General features: G+C 27.9%; 1 protein-coding gene across 2 annotated transcripts in view; it reads left to right on the forward strand.

Annotated features, from left to right (window-relative positions):
- LOC111681073 (GTPase-activating Rap/Ran-GAP domain-like protein 3) overlaps positions 1-18,018 on the forward strand; it is a 72,704-nt gene extending 54,686 nt beyond the window's left edge. For both annotated transcript variants that reach the window (XM_023442794.2, XM_046946922.1), the window contains exons 6-15: positions 4,871-5,108; positions 7,146-7,244; positions 7,854-7,957; positions 8,521-8,650; positions 8,763-8,872; positions 12,709-12,861; positions 15,243-15,555; positions 15,730-16,213; positions 16,278-16,423; positions 16,499-18,018. In XM_023442794.2, coding sequence (XP_023298562.2) covers positions 4,871-5,108; positions 7,146-7,244; positions 7,854-7,957; positions 8,521-8,650; positions 8,763-8,872; positions 12,709-12,861; positions 15,243-15,555; positions 15,730-16,213; positions 16,278-16,423; positions 16,499-17,484 — 2,763 coding nt within the window. In that variant the 3' untranslated portion in view covers positions 17,485-18,018. The remainder of the gene's footprint in view (positions 1-4,870; positions 5,109-7,145; positions 7,245-7,853; positions 7,958-8,520; positions 8,651-8,762; positions 8,873-12,708; positions 12,862-15,242; positions 15,556-15,729; positions 16,214-16,277; positions 16,424-16,498) is intronic.
- Positions 18,019-18,733: the final 715 nt, after the last annotated feature.

Below are 18,733 nucleotides of genomic sequence, written 5' to 3' on the forward strand. Positions count from 1 at the left end.
AGCTGCAGAATTCGTTTTAACTTTTTGTAGTAAAATCGAAGAAACTTTTACTTGATATTTGCCTATAAATAGTTTTTAAATTTCACAACAAGTCTAGTTTTGAAACAGAAAATTAAACAACAAAAAATGTAAGTGCAAACAAAAGTGTAACCCAAATAATTTGTTCCAAAAACAGAACCCTTATGAAGTTGCAAAACATGTGTTGTAACCTTCGGTTTTTTGTGTTGTATGTAAACGAGTTGTACTTTTTGAATCAAAATGCACACTTGCCTACGTTTACATCAGGGATGCAAATTGTAAAAATAAATACATTACTCCATAATAGTACTCATTTTGGTACTTTGAAGTCACTTACATTCTCATTTCAAACTAACTAATTTTTCCCAGAATTTTTATCCTAAGCTTAACAATGACAATCTTAATGGATATGTGAAAATAAAAAACTGCAGTTAGAAAATAAAATTTAATGGTCTTAATACAAATAGTACTTTTTTGCAAAATATACTGGGGAAAATAATAAACATCATCAATTGCAGCCGGATTTTTAATATACGATGTATGAACTTGTTTATGGCATTTTTTCCATATTTGAGAAAGTCATTCAATGCATATACAGTACACATTTATAAAACACATGAATTTATTTTCGTGCGAAATTCATTGAAAACCCGGCAGTTTTAAATGGCCATAAATATTAAAGGGACTAAGTTTTTGCAATTTTTAACTTTTAGCTAAATGGTTTATTTTTGGATGAAATGCTGTATTTTTATTATATAAAAGGTAGAAAATAATTTAAAAGCTTTTTGTAGCGCTTTATAGTTGCAAATGATGTCTGTGTTGAGCTACTTTACTTCCTCTTTGAATACGATTCTACAAACTGCAGGGAAATGGAAATAAGAGTGCGTGTGAATACGACCGTAGTAGCTTAGTATTGTTGTAACTGTAGGTGTTACTATTTTAAGGGTTTGAATTTTATCATAAAAAATATCAAACCAACAACCAAATAATGCAATGTGCGGGTTACACTTAAACTACCTAGTTATATACACATTTACACTTATAAACAATTTGTTTACAAAATAATCCAACAGTGTAAAAGAGTGTAGTATTCATTTAAATCTCCAAGTTATTCTTTGATCCGAGTTAAATATATTATGACTCATGTACAGTCTACGTGCGCTTTGTAAAGTGAAAAAGGAAGATAATCATTACCAGGGAAACCAAAATATGCAAATGCATGTTTTTTGTGGTGCGTCGTATGGACTCATGGATAAGATATTTACACGTTTCAGACCAATTTGAGAATTTTGGCATCGATTTGTTAGAGCATATTTTTGCATATTTTACCCATAAGAGCATAATTTTGCATGATTTGACTTTTTAGCATATTTAAGGCATATTTTCGAGTTTTTAGAGCATATTTTACTCTTTTAGTGCATATTTTGATGTTTTCGCCTTTTTTCGTTTTTATACATTTTTAATTTTTTTTTTTCAAAACTTTATTTAAAAAAAATAAAATTCTATTTTTTTATATTTTTTTTTTTTTTAATTTTTTAGCCTATTTTACAATTTTGAAAAAAAATTCGTTATGTTATAGTTTTATATTCAATAAAGTATTATATTTTAAATCGGACATAAAACATATGTTTTTTGGGGACCAAATGGTTTCATGTTATTTATTGGTTATCTGAACGTAAAACGGAATTCTATTATACTAGTTCTTCAAACTATGAGATGAAACATTTATAAAAAAATGTTGTAGGATATAGAATATGACATTAAACATTTATTATTTCATTACAATTTCAGTCTTTTTGAGCTTTTCAATGTTAAAAAATAATAAAAAATTTTATTTTTGGAGCATATATTTTAAATTTTAAGAGCATATTTTGAGTTTTTTACGGCATATTTAAAGCGCTTAAAACACTTTTTTTAGAGCATGTTTTCGGTTTCCCTGATCATTACTTTAGTGTATCCAAGTAATCTAGTGGAAAGTTTCTAATACCTTTCCCATGCTGTAGTGTTTAATTGACTGCAATCAGTTGTTGATTTGTAGTTCGCTATAGTCATTATGTATTAGAGAAAGATTATACAAGTGCAAGTGTGGGGAAGTTCATTAGAATCTGTACATGTTACCAAGCTAAATATAATTTTAATTTATTAAGATATTCACAAACTTTTTACACTGACTGTCCCCTAACACAGAGTGTAATTTAAAATAAATTTGCATTTTAATTTTCTCTGATGCATTTATCTAGTCCTTCTTGCTTTGTTCCTCTATTCAAACACTTTTTCTAAATGTGAAAATTTTATAATTTGGCTAATGAACTTAATTATATATTAACGTGCATTTTTTACTGTTTAGCTAAAGGATTTAAAAGTAAAAAAAAACTTTAATTTTAATTTGAATTTAATTGAGGGTTTTATGCGAAATGGCAAATTGAATTAATTGTAAAGATTTTGAAAAGAGCAAAAAATTATAAGATATGATAAAGTAAAACATATAAAAAATTAATTTTTATTGAAATTAACGTCGAGTGGGTGTATATGTAATATTGTACTTATAGCGATAAATAGAGAACAGTTATGGTAAAAAATTATTTTTTTAAATTAAAACTAGTAAATTACTTTTCATTTTGTTACTAACTGGACGAAAACATTTAATGGTGTTTTAAAGCTCTATAAAACGAATTTTTTGAAAAGTTCCTAAGTTCCCTACCAGCAATTGAAAATTTTGATCTCAGTATAATATGTTTAAATAATTTATTGCAATCTATTTGAATTGAGTGACGAAAATTCCGTAATTTTGAGCTTGTCGCGCGAAATTTTGTAGTATATTTCTGCCTCTCTGAAATGGACTTAACCAAATGTAAAACTATTTTTAAAATATTTTTCTGTATGAGCTAAATATTACATCAATTTTGACACCCATTTCGATAAAAACCGAAAATATTATTACTTTTTAAACTTTGTAACTATTTTGTGGACCAAAAATATTCTAGAAAAATTTTAAAATTATCTTTGCCGTAATCAACTTAAAATTACGGAATTTTTAAAAACCATTTTAAAAAAATCAAAAAAATTGTATTTTTCAATAATTACACTGAGGTTTAGTTTTTCAATCGCAGGTAAGGGAACTGAGGTTCTTTAATTTTTTTTCACGTGTTAAGTACGCATCAATTGAGTGGTATTCCTTTATGCAATTCGTAAAAAGACCGTTCTTCGCGACACTCTGGCGTATAAGTGATATGGAATTTTATTATGATAAAATATTGCACATACGCTTCGTTTAGCATATGACTTCTCTACTGAGTTTTTAGTTTTTTTTTTATCTACAGGCTTGTAAAACCCTATGATTGGGTAACTTATAGAAAATTTTATTGACTAGTCTATTGAGTATTATATTGACATTTTTATTGACTAGTCTATTGAGTATTATATTGACATTTTTATTGACTAGTCTACTTGCAATTCTTTTGACGAGTCCATTGACATGTCTCTCTACTAGTCTAATGACTATTTTATAAAGTTGTCTTCTTACTAATATATTGCCTTATATATTAGTTTATTGATTAGTTTATTCTATTGACTAGTCTATTGATTTATATACAGAATACGCTATTTACTATTGAAAAGTATACTGATTAGTCTATTTATTATTGACCAGTACGTTGACTACTATCTCGCAGTTAAAAGTTTCTTAAATTTTATTCATGGTTTATTCTAAAATTTTAACGCTAAACAAGAAATGCATTGCAAATGGTCACGTTTTTTTCCTTTAACAAATGTCTTCTTATTTTTTAAGAAATGCTTGTATCAAGAAAAAAATATTTCAATAGATTGGTCTTTATTATATTGGTCGAGTAACAAACATGTATAGATATGTGAAGAATTTTCAGACTTAAGTGTTTGACACATGTTATGGTGAAAAGTTCTTTAAAGACATGTTTAATATTACTAAGGCAACTCATCGTAAGAAAGTAGAGCCTTGAATCAAATATGTAAAAATAAATATAGAATTTAGTACCATGGAAATTCTCATAGCATTTTATAATTCAACACAATTTAATAAAAAGCTACTTATATTTACATTCAAAGGGAATCAGCTTATATATCACTTCATTTATTTTGTATATATTTTCTCTTTAAGATATTATATCTGTTAGCAAAATATCTATGACATTAAAATTAATACAACAATATATTTCAATATATTTCAGTTACATTCTCTGAAATTATCAAATGTTTATCGTCAAATAACTTCACACATGACATTACGTTCAATTAAGTTTTTTTTATTTTTATTTTATTGCTTTACTTTTTTACATTTTTCCGTTTTTCTTCTTATTTGTAACAACAAAAAAAATACCATAAAACGTTTATGTTTTATTGATTGAATTTCACTAATCTTTCTTGTTTGTCAACCACGTAATCCACCTCAGGAATCACTGACATATGTTAGTGCATTGGAAACGGAAATGAAAACATGATGTTGCATGTATTATTACTCTATCCATGAAAAAAAGGCACAAAGAGGATGTTGAATATTGATGATGGTATATTGTTTCCTACATTTGTTAAAGGCAGGTGAAAATAACTGACAAATACGAAACGGAACAGAGTGTAAGATTAAAGAAAAAATATAAGTTTAATGGCGGTGATGATGATGTTATTTCTACACCACTTTTGAAATACTACACATAGAGTTTAGTAAAATAAGTACATAATAGCTTTTACTAGCAAGTGCTTAAGTTATTTCCAAGTATCCTTCAAATTCATATATGGGTTTATAGTAAATTTTGTAACTTTTTTTATTTACCTTTAAAATTTTTTCCTCCTTACCCTCAACTTTTTTCTTTTTGGATTGCAGGGCACACAAAAGATTGCATTACCTTATCAAGCCAATCAAAAACTTACAGTTAAACAAATCCTAACACACTTCACTGGCATCGATGCTTCAACAATGAAGAATCCTAAAGAAATTTTTGCAGCTGACATACAAAAGGATCTATTGCTATTGGAGGAACAGGAAGGTTCGGTTAATTTTAAATTTGGCGTTGTTTACATGAAACCAGGCCAATGTTGTGATGATGAAATGCTAAGTAATCGTAAGTATTTTGTATAACAAGTCTTGTCAAATATATAATCCAATATGTTAAAGGATGTGTATTAGTAGGGCATCAATTGAAAATGTTCAATACTGTATAGATTATAAAGTTTATAAAATTTTTGCAGTAAACAAAAATATGTAGTTTATTAATGGTAAAGACATGTTTTTTAATTTTAAACCTAATTTTTTCATAAAAAGGAGCGCGCAATAGGCGTGATAATCCTAATCCTAAATTTAGTTTCAATAGCTCCCTATAAATAGGACCATGTTAATATTACAAATTTATTATAATATAAATTAAATTTATTATTGATTTGATATGTTCAAGTAGAATAATCTCTGTCAATGCATATCATGATGAGCTATAGGCAATATTTCAATTTAACTAGCTTAAAATAAATTCTTTAGTATTTAAAAAAACTTTAACAAATAAAATGCATTAAAATATAACATTTAAATTCTGTTGGCAGACATTTGTGTTGCTTTTTTAAAACAGAAAGAATCTTTGGATCCACCATTAAGATTTACAAAGAAACTTAAATATCTTTCCTATTTTTGTTATTTAATTCAACAAATGGTTTCATTTATGTTGTGTACACTACTACGCCGAAAATTTTTAAAAATTTTAATGCTTTAACCGATTTAGGATTTCATACGATTTAAGTCTGTCCGTCTATTTGCTTTTCCCTCTGTTCATAATATTATTTTTATACCCTACACCACTTTAATGGGAAGGGGATATTGTGTTTGTGCTAATGTTTGTAATGCACATAACTATTGGTCCTTAAAGTATACTAATCGGCTTAATATGATTTTCTGATTAGATTTAGTTATGTCCGTCCGTACTTTTACGTAAACTTTTAATCAAACAACTGGTCGCAACTGGTGACTAAACCTATTGAACATGGCAATGATCGGTCCATTATTTTACCTACCCCCCATACAACTGACCTCCGAAAAAAGCTTGTAAACCTTGTAATCAAAGTACAGATCGAAATTTTGAAGATAATTCAATTAAATTTGGTACATGCTCTTCTATAGCACTAAAAGCGAATCCTATTGTTCAATATTTGACCGCCCGAAAAGGGCTTTTAAACAAGGTGCAATTCAACTTTAATGCTTTATTATGGACACTAAATCACATTTTATTTATATTTTATTTTAACTGGCGTAGGGTATTATAAGGCCGGTCTCGCCCAACTATAACTTTTAACTTTTTTAAAAATCATTTCAAGTATTTAATAATAGTATTTTATTTATGTATATGTATTAACTACCGAACACTAAAAACGAATACTAACACGAAATGCTTTTCAAAAGTTTGATCTGCATCAGAATAAATATGGAAAAAGCATTCACTATAAGGCCTTGTTATTATAGGGCACTACATGATTAGGCCTTGCAGAGTCCAATAAACTATTTTTTCTAGGACTGAGATCATACAAAGAGACATATAAGTTTGAAAATAATCTAAAAACTTCACAAATGCACAAAAGTTTTTAAATATATTTCTGTATTAACTAAGAGCTACAAAAACTTTGATTTCGCTAAAAGGTGAAAATAACATGACTCTCAAACACACTAGAAATCAGTAATATTATTTAATAAAATTTTTAAATTATTGTACCCATAATCAGCTCAAAATTACGGAATTTTTGAGAAACAGACACATTACACTTTTTATAAAATTCAATAAAATACTTAAAAATCTTTCAAAATGTCATACATCGATATTATAAATATGTCATAAAAAAGGTTTAGGATTGACGTAAAATTCTTTAATCCGCGATTTAAAATTAACTGATGTAGTATATTTATAAGGTCGACTATAAGTTATAATTCACTTTTTATTTTGATATTTATTTTTTTTTCTAAACTCATCAACCTCTTCAAATTGTCTATTTAGCGTTAATGACTTTCTTTTGTTGTTACGGAATAAAAACTATTTTTGAATGCAGTCTAATGCTATACGTTTACACAAAAAAAGAAACACAAATTTTCATCATAACCATCACTTTGTTCTTATTGTTTGCAGAGGAAGCGAGCCAAGACTTTGAAGATTTCTTAGATGTTTTGGGTGAACGTGTGCGTCTTAAAGGTTGGGATCGTTTTCGTGGCGGTTTAGATGTTAAAGGTATGTTATAAAAGCAACAGTGAATGGAAAACGAAAATAAAATGACAAGGAAATGAAAATTATTTTTATTTTTGTTCTATTGCTACCCCAAACTATGCGCTTTGTTTTTTTATTTTTCTAATTTTTCAATGGAACTTTTCCATAGCGTGTGTATAGTTTTTCTTGTATTATTGCCAGAGCCAGAAAAATACTGATACAAATACTATTTAGTTGCATAATTGATGAAACGTGTACGTATACGCAATATATTTAATTAATTTAGTATTGGTAAGAAAATAAAAGCAGACCTTTTTCAAATCAAATGAAATTAAATTGTTCTCTACAGTTTTAATTTATTAAATACTTAGTTTAGCTAAATATTTCTAATATAAAAAATGCAATAGTATACGTTTAATTCTTATCATCACTGTTGTGACCTTTTTTTCTGTCGCAAAAAATGTCCTTTTTAATAATGTTGGTACACAGTGGCTTGGCAAAATATGTTATTCATTTTTATCTCTATATCAAGTGTGTGGTATCTTTTGTATTTAGTTGAATTTTTTTACGGTTTGTGTTTTAACGTCCTTCTTTTTCTTTTCTTTTATTTTTTTTAATATTATTATTATTCAGGTGATATGACTGGCAAATATTCTGTGTACACTTTATATGAGGGTCATGAAATTATGTTTCATGTTTCAACACTTTTGCCCTTTTCTAAGGATAATCGACAACAGGTGAGTTATTTTAAGATTTACAAGTTTACATTACTTGCACTTTAGTTAGAGTTTTTTATGATTGTTTAGTTTTTGTTGAAAAGTAAGAAGATATTTCGAGTTAAAAAGAGTTAGAGAAAGATTGTCCAGTAAATGAAAATTTAATTACTTTTTAAGGATTTAAGTTAGTAGCAGAATGAAAATGTTTATTTAATATGAGACCTTAAGGAATTTTTAATATGGGTTAAAATTTAAATGTGTTAAGAGTAAATAAAATTGGACTGTGAAATTATATGTATAATTTAATTAATAGAATTATGCTGATGTCTGCTACAAAATCATGATCTCACATCCACTGTAGCTTACATATTATATATGGTAATGATTTTCTATAACTATAATGTCAGAGAATTTGAATTTGAAATGATGTAGGATAAAAATGGTAGTAAAGAGATGAAATTTTAAATAAACAAATTGTATGTAAAGTTTGATAATAAAAACAATATTTTAAAAATTTAATCATTAGCACATACGAAATTGTATTTAAACTATTTTTTCAGAAATCATCTCTTTTTTTCTTCCAGGTGGAACGTAAACGTCACATTGGAAATGATATTGTAAATATTGTTTTCATTGACCAAAGTATGTCCACTAATGTCGATACAGTATTACCCACAATGTTTGATCCCACATGGATAAAAAGCCAATTTACACGTAAGCCACAAATAAAGTTTATTTAAATAAATTATATACTATTTAACAAAAAAAAAACAATCATTTAATTTAATATTTTTTTAAATGTATATGTACTGATTTATATTTATAGATATTTTTGCTGTGGTAACAAAAACTGAACAAACCTATCGTTTGGCTATATTTTGTGATGAAAATGTGCCACCATTTGGTCCAACATTACCAAACCCACCAGAATTTACAGTAAGTAGAGACAAAGAGTGAATAAAAACAATTAAAATTCATGTACAGTGACGCCTAGATTATGGTGTCAAAAGTTTTTAAAGACTGGCTGCTGAAACAGCAATAATATATTATAAAGATAAAATATATATTTTTTAATATTAAATAATTTTAACAAAATTAAAAAAATATATATGTATATTTTTTAAACTGACTTAAATTTGCATTTACAGGCAAAGTGATGCAAATATTTTTGTAAAAGTTTATCAAGCGAAAGATGCGTGAATTGAAAATTTTACATAAAACACATGCATTATAAGCAACAAAAAATTGGGTTTGACCCACTTCTTTATGCACAAACGCATATTTAAAATATTGATTTTAAATATGTGTTGTATTGAATTCAACATCAATTAAAACCGCGAAATTATTTATAGTATTACATTAAACAAAAATTACATAATTACACACTGAAACTAATGTCCATATAAATACCATGTAATTATTGTTAAATTAAATTAACAACCAGAAAGAGTTTATCGCCATTTGCTACTGTATGGTTAAACCATTTTAATGTCATTTAAAATATCAATATAAAGAGTTATTGTTCAATAACAGCTTTTACAATTTGAACTCATTAAAATCTACATTTTCATCGAAACCTGCGCGTCTGGCAAACCACAGGGGGTAATTAATCATTAACAAACTACAATATCAATTGTTGTTTGCTATTTTTATTGTTCTCGGGTTATTGCCGATAATCACAAACATCAGGGATTCGTCGATGTTAAGCAAACATAGCAATATTGCATTGTGTCAATATGCTTGCATGAACACATATACGAATTTATATGTAGTTTCAGCAGCAGCTGACTACTAATTAGAAATTTGGGATGCTTTCAAAACGTATGAGTAATATTTTTTTTTTTTTGAAATGTAGGTCATTGAAAACGCATGAATAATATTTTTTTGCCCATATGTACGTCGAATTTAATTTTCTGAAGGGCCCAGATATGTTCTATTTAAAAGTATTAAAATCGGTTTAAAAATACCCAACAAAAAAGAACTTCAAAAGAAGCGAAAAAGAAGTAGAATTTACTCCTTGGAAGAACTAAAAAAGACCTGAAAATGTGATGAACAGGCTTGGAATCTTTTTATTTGTAATTTTTATGTTAGCATCTTTTGAAGTGCTGATAAATGTTATTCTTTTAAAAGTGTTTCGTTTTATTTTTGTTGGGTATCAGTGTTAAAAACACCCTCTCTCTAGACATGTGAAATTTCATTAAAATCGGTTCAATAATATGTTAAAACTAATGTTCGATTAAAAAAAAATATCTTTGAATGTAAAATTTAAATTCTAATTATTTAATACATGCTGTATAATTTAATACATATTTTTATAACCACTAACCTATGTATACATTTAACATACATATTTGCATTGTTTAACAATGTTCAATAAAACCAAATGAAAATAACAACAATATACAATTAAACAATTATATAAAGATAACTACGCCACAATAGAATACGGTAGATAAAAAACAATATTTAAAATATGTCACATTTCGCAGTGGAAAAATTAAATGAAACATTACACTACCGCCTCTTAAAAGGAATGTCCTGAATGAAGTCGTTAAATGGCGCAAATAAAAAGCGTTATACCCATCATAATTTCTTATCAAGTTGAGTAAATAAACATAAATGTTTATTCTTCTTTATAGAACATGAAATCTCTTAATTTTACGGCAAACATAAAAACAAACTTTTCAAAAGTATTAGTTTTCAAAAACTTTAGATAAATATACAAACACAATAATCCAAGGCGTAAGTAAAAAAAATTTAAAAATATGTTAAAAGTCTTCATTATAAAGTTTATATTCCATTGATGTGGTATGTAAAATACTTTAACATCAAAAGTTTTAAACTAGGTAGGCTTAACAAATTATTTACTATGTTAAACAATAAGTTATATTGTAAATAATTTAAATACAAATATATTTTTGACTATATATACAGACATACATATACATAAATAACAATTACAAAAGAAAATCATAACAATCACTTCCACATCCATTTAAAAATAAATTAAGAGAGATTTTCTTTTGTAAATAATGGAAAAATCGCGTGAGATTTAACATGAATTATTAAAATGATATGAAAGCTGCACATATGAATGGTAAGGGGGGAGGAAGTATATTAGAAAAACACTAGTTGAAATTTAATATTGTTTAAAAAGAAGATTTTATTTTTCAAAACAAAAATACATCTGGGTATGCAGAATGTTTCAAAAAAAGTGCAGAAAGAATCCTTTATGATGTCACAGATGGTGAAACAAATATAAATAAATATTTTCAAGATTTTAAAATAACTTTCAGTTTTCGTACCCTACGAGACAACAAGTGTTAATAATTATGTATTGCACAGGATGAACATCAGAACTTCTTGTATTCGTAGTTTACAAATTTTGTATTCACGACTACAGTCTATACTATAATCAAGACTGTAATTTATACTATACTCAAGACTATAACTCTTTATTATAGTCAATACTATAATATATACTTAAGTCAAGGCTATAGTCAATATTATATATAGTCAAGATTATAGTCTATAGCCTATACAATAGTCATGTATATAGTTATATACTGCAGTTATGACTAGTTGATAGTCAAACCATTAGTCTTAAATGTTACAGTCAAGAATATTGTTTATACTATTAACAGTCCAGACAATAGTCGATAGACAACACTATAGTTTATACTGTAGTCAACACTATAGTATCTTAAAGAACTATAAAATATAGTCTATACTATATACTGTTGCAGTCAAGACTATATTCTACTGTCAAGATTGTAGTTAATACTATAATCAAGACAACAGTCTATACTACTTATAGTCACGACAATAGTCTTTACTATTGTCAAGACTAGAGTATATGCTACTGTTATGACTAATCAATAGACAACACAATAGTCTATACTGTAGTCAAGATCATAGTGTATAATGTAACTATAGTCTATACTATAGTATATGCTATAGTCTATACTATAGTTTATACTATAGTCTATACTAAAGTCTATTCTATCAAGTCAAGACTTTAGTCTACACTATAGTCAAAACTATAGTTTATACTATAGTCAAAACTATAGTCCATACTTTAGTCAAGACTATAGTCTATACTATAGTCAATACTATAGTCTATACTATAGTCAATACTATAGTCTATACTATAGTCAAGACTATAGTCTATACTATACTCAAGACTATAGTCTATACTATAGTCAAGACTATAGTCTATACTATACTCAAGACTATAGTCTATACTATAGTCAAGACTATAGTCAAGACTATAGTCTATACTAAGATGATTCAATCAATTACACATATTCATAAACAAAATTTAATTTTATAAAAGATTTATAAAACAAAATTTACATACAAAATTTAATTTATAAACCATTTATAAAATAAACATTTGGTTTATGAGTAAGTCCTTTTTTGTATAAAAACATATTTTGCATAGTTCATTATACAGTCGATCTGATCCATCAACAATTTCTCACTTATTACAAAGTTATACCAGAAAAACAATTACAAAGTAAACTTTTTGTCATCCACCCACATACAAACGTCAAAACTTTAGTAACAGCAATATAGTAACATGTTAAGAGTTTATCTGGTTACGGAAAAGAATGTCATTTAATTGTTTTCAATGTAAAGTAAGTGTCTTCATATAAACGAAAAACTTATTTTCACATATTTTCTTTTGTTAAATTTATATCACTTAAAAATTTAAACTCTATTTTAATTTATTTAAAATCTTCCTCACTATTTTATTCTTATTTTTGCAGGATGTTAACTTGTTTCGTGAATTTTTGCTGGTAAAATTAATTAATGCTGAAAAAGCAACATTCCAAACACCAATATTCTCACAGAAACGTGAGCGTACCCTTGAAATGTTGATAAAAGATTTACATGAAGACTATATTGGTGATAGCAAATTGGTAAGTAAGAGAGTATGAGTAGGAATGAAGGCGGAAGAAGATTGGTAACACTTGTATATAAACATGATTAGTGGGTTGGCAAGCAACCAAAAAAGCTAAATTGAAAGTAAAAATAATTCAGGAAACACACAAAAAGCACGAAAACAATTACACATATACCAAAAATACTTATACCTAGTAGTATAGGCATTACACTTATACCACATAACTAAACAGAAATAAATCTTGGTTACACAAAAATTAATTCCATTAAATTATGTTATACAATAAACTGAGGATATGGTTAATAAAATATATAAACTATAACTACAAACTAGTTAGATCTAAAAAACGATAAGCCCAATAAGATCGATTAACAAACGTTTTGTTTCTAATATCATGTATCACTCTGTACATATGTGTATGTAACCAAGTCTTTTGTAATATGTGTGCGTGTGTTTGCAAATATGTATAAATCTTCTTTTTGGAGTACTTCAAGAATGTTTGGTGCACTTGCGTTCCATCTCGATGTACATAAAAAACGTGCGAGTATGTAACCACAAATGTAGATTATGTAAAATTTTATACAAAATAAACCTCAGAAATTAATTGAATTCCTTATGTATGTAGTTGTCTATTGGTGTAAGTACGTCAAGTATCTGTAAATAAGTTTTGTCTTATATTTTTACGAGGGTTATTGAAAGATAAAACCGGAAATTTCGTTAAACTGTTGACAAAAATAGAACTTAAGTGAAATAAATTTGTTTACATTGAAATTTAAGGAAATAAGGAAGTAATATTATTTAATATAGAAGATAATTTTAAAAATTTAAAAGAAATATTTAAATGAATCCTTAATTTGTCTTCAAATTCATATTTGGGCTAAAAATAACGTATAAAATACTAGGAAAAACTTACACTGAAAACTATTGAGTTAAACTATTGAGTTAATATTGATCTTAAACGCAATTATGATAAGTAATTTTGCATTAATTCATTACTACTGATAAAAGATGGAGGACCACCTGAAATCGGGTCAAACGATAATTGATGATCTTAACAATTGATTTTCTGATATAGAGCATTGGTCTCAAAACATAAAGGCAATAAAAATTTCAATCCTTTTGAATTTAAATTCCATATTTTTATGTCAAGATCAATCTAGATTAGGTATTGTGATGGGAAGCAGAAAATTACTTTGGGATTGTCTGAAGAACATGATCTAAGGGTACAGTAGATCCCGTACATTATGATATTTGGGCTATTATCCCAACCTTCGGTTATCGTTTTACCTGTTGATATATTGCCGGTTAAAAAATAACAAAAACTATAAATTTTTCGTTATGTTAACAAAACAATAAAGCATTAAGAAAATTCAGGTATGATATCCAATAGTCATATTAAATTTATTTAATTAATTTTAGAGATGTAATGAAATACTTAAATGTGCTGAACAAAGTCGGTATTTTAATCGATTTATGGAGAAGCCTTAACTGAAATACATATGTTTTTTAAATATAATCATTGTGAAGTTTCTCCAAAATAACTAAATTCATTAGTTTCGTAATATATTTAATGCACTTATTCATTTCCAATACATTTATTTATCTTCAAGTTTTTTCCACAGTTTTTTTTTCTACAGTAATTGTAGATGAATTTCAAGTTGAATGCACAAATTTTTGCTACAAAATAACGACAACATGCAATAAATTTAATAAAACTGTTTAAATCAATATATAACACGCACTTGATACAAGGCCAAAAATAAATGATGAAGAAGTTAAGAAATGTTTGTAGTCTGCTAGTTTTTATATTTGAAAAAAACAAAACAATTGAAAATCTTTTACAAATATCTCATTAAAAGTTTAATTATAAGGACATTCACATGGCACTAAACTATTGTACCTCGCTGACACTTATACACTAAACAAAAGTCTGCTTGTCTGACACGTATGAATGGAAAAACCTCACCTCGTATCTTTATCTTGAAAATATTCTTTATAGACATTAAAAACATACAAAAAATCTACTTATACTCATGCATCGAGTATAACATCGAAGAAAATCTTTTCTTTTTAATGAAACTTAAGTCAAATTCTATCCAAACAACGTATGTAGTATGTCTTTAGTCTTCTTCTACATTGTTTCTTCTTTACCATTGTTTATCCTTTGACATATCAACACACACACAAATTATATCCTTTAACACATTTACTATATAAAATACTGACACACATTGACATGCCCTCAAACAAACACTCTCCCTCTTACACACTCGAAAAAACTAACAACAAACACATTAACTTTTATACACAAACACACACACACACACCAATTAAATTTCGTTCTACGAAATACACATTCACTTGTACTAAATAAACAACATGTTCTTGTACTTGTAGAACATGCTAAATAGACGCGCTTTCTCTGAAGTACTGTATGACGTGCCAAGAACATCTAAACTTAAGGAGGACGCAAGACAAATTGAATTCGTACGTATAGGCCAAGCACTTAAATTGGAGGCCATTGTACGAGGTGATGCCCCCACTAGCATTGCATCAGCCAGCCCTTGTACAATATTCAAAAAACCCCCTTGGGAACCACATTGTTTCTATCCAACCTTTCCGCATCGTGGCACATTGGTAGGTGATTCGTTCGGTACCAATGATGAGTGTTTATTTATAGCCACCGATGATGGTACATTTTTGATGAAAGGTAAGTAAATGTAAATGTGATAAAACACAAACCAATCTAAACAATTGAATGATAGAAGTTTACACAAAAACCATTAACATTAATCGCCTGTAATGGAAACAATGAAAGTAATTCATTTATTTTCCTTTATCCTTGCTTCAATTAAAATTTTGCCTGTCACCTCCTGCCAAACAGAGGATCAATCTTTACAATTGGTTTTCGACAAGACATTACACGTGCGGCAACTTAGTGTTTTGGAAGAACATGGTTTAGTTTTAATACGTGGCGGTTCAGCTACAAATCGTGACGCTCATCGAGTTCATGTATTCCGCCTACGAGAGTTTCATGGAAAATTTACAGAGGAATCATTAAAGTGTCGTTCACGTTCAGAAGTTAAAGATCGACGTATAGAGAAGACACGTGGTTGTAATTTATATTCCTCTTCTCACATAAGTGGTGGCCATTTGAGATTGGTTGTAGCCGTTGGCCGTAAGTTGCAGCTATTCCAGTGGAAACATACGGCAGCTTGGGCTTCGTGGTGTCCGGAAAATGATACAGAGACGGTAGAAGGTTTTATATTTCAAAAAGAAATTACTTTAAGTGATACACCTACGATTGTTACGCCTCTAGAAGGACCCACAAATACAAAGAATGGTGGCCTAATATGTGTGGGTTATAGGTGAGTGGAAGTTGATGGTATTAAAGTGATATTTAGTTTGAATATGTTTTGTATATTTTACCAGGTACCATTATGAAATTGTCTGTGATCAAACTGGAGTGGCCACCCGTTTACATGAAGTTGAACCAGCTAAAAGAAATCAAACCCAACTAACGGCAGCTATAGAACTATGTGATGGTCTAGAAACTGAACTATTGCTGTGTTATAATCGTAAGTAGATCAAACATTTTCTAATTGACTTTGGCAAATATCTCATTTAACTAACTTAATCCCTTTCAATTGCAGATACTTGTCACTTCCAAAAGCTTAATGATCGCGAAGAATCATGCAATGAGTTTGATTTTCATTGGAATACTTCTCCAACATTTGTCGTCTGCGCTTTTCCCTACATTTTGGGTTTTACCTCTGATTCCATGGAAATACGCCTACTAGTTAATGGCAATTTAGTACATACAGCTATTTTACCCGAACTGCAAATGATCACATCAAAACGTGATATTTTCTTTGTAACAACAGCACCAGAATTTATGTCCAAAGATCTTAATATCAAAGGATTGCAAATAAATGAACAGACACCCGAACGAAGATTAGTAACAACACCAAGTGAATGTTCTTCCAATGAAGAATTAGCACATGATACCAGCGATTTACTAACTACAAGAAGTGTCAAAGATATGCCATTGAATACGGAACATGAAATGAATAATTTACTTGAGATACCCAATGCAATAGGTGCTCAAGTTCCATCAATACAAAGAGCAAGATCTCTGCAAAAGACAAGTAATTTAGAGGAAAAACCACAAATAGCCAAAAGTAATTCCTGTGGTGACTCTTATCATTCCGAAAATAAATTCAATGCTTTACGTGGTAATTCTATAACAGATCCACAATATGCAGGTGTACCTCCAAACTCTCCGCGTAATACTAGCAGCACAAACAACAATAATACAACAAAAGCTACAAATCAACAACATTCACCTATGTCACCTACCAAGCGTAACTCCAAATATCGCAGTCTTTTCTCCAATGGAAGCCAAGGTTCAGATAACTATTCATCATCACCTGATCGTCTGAAACCTTTAAGAGTGTATCGCATACCTTTAGCTAAACTAGCCGGAGCACATTCACATTTCCATATGCAATCGTTTAATGCAACGGCAGCAAAAACACAAAACTTTTTACGTGAGCAATATGCTTTGAATATGAAATCTCGACAAAAATCCTTTGATGTACAATTACCCAATGCGGGTGCTAATGAAATGCCAGAATGACAGTTGGTTCAAGAGACAAATGAAAAGGTTCAAACTCACATACCGCCGACTTTGGAATTTATGGAAAAACGAAAGTCTATAGATCTATACGACTATGATGACAATAAATTCAATGAGGAGGATGAAAGACGTTTTGAAATGTTAATGTTACAACGTTGATGTGTATAAAAGTCGGAAATAATATGTAGCTGGCTGGCAGTAATGAAAATAATGAAGCAAAAAAAAAATAAATATTTTATTTTCATACTTTGATAGCCATTGCTTAAAAGATAATTATTTGTTAGATGGTTTCAATTTTTAAGAGCTAAAATTGTATTCACAACAGAAATACTAAAATTGTATAAAAATGATTTATCTAAATATTGTTAAAATATGTGTGTGAAAAATATCTTCAATTAATTGAATTGAACAATTGATATTAATGATTTTGTTAGTAATTAAAAGAAATCACCAAACTTTTAAATAAGAAAGTTTAAATCTTCAAATATCATGTAATTGATATAAAATGTTTAAAGTTTTCTAAAATTAAACTTTTTTCAATAATTAAGTATATAAAAACAAAAAACCTTTTTTTATTTAATTTTATGTATAAATATTATTTAACGTGATATCAATTTTGTTATTAGTTATGTGATTTCTTATTCCACTATATCTGTGTTTTCATATCGACTAATATTAAGCTATTTTCAAAAAATATTTATTACAATCTACCTACAACTTTAATTAATAAAACCAAAAATACTATTGAAAAATACATAATAACTAAATTCCTTATTGATTGGCTTTAAATTTTCATTAATACATTTCAGTTTAATTTAAAACTTTATCGAAATTGCGAATTTGTAGGGTTATAACAAGAAGGCAAAAAATTACAAAAATTTAAAAACTTTATTTACAATAAACTACCTGATAACACCGTCCGACACCTCAAATTTGATACGAACCAGAACTATAAATTTAATAAAGAAAACTGTTTTGTTCTTTTTTCATTTAGTGCACCCGTGTCCTTTTCTAAGGACTTCAAATTTTTAAGAAGTACATTTAAAAAAAATATTTTAAAATACTTCTACTCATCGAACAATGTCAAATTTGATGTCAAGCTAACAAAAAGATTTGTAAAATATTTTGTGTTATTTTAAGTTTATTCTGCTATGATCAAAAGATCTATAAAAAATCTTTCAACAATTTTTTTAATTATATTGAAAATTTTAATAGATTTTTAAGGATAAGAATTTTAAAAAAACATTTT

Source organism: Lucilia cuprina, chromosome 3 (assembly GCF_022045245.1).
Source record: "Lucilia cuprina isolate Lc7/37 chromosome 3, ASM2204524v1, whole genome shotgun sequence".
Lineage (NCBI taxonomy): Eukaryota > Metazoa > Arthropoda > Insecta > Diptera > Calliphoridae > Lucilia > Lucilia cuprina.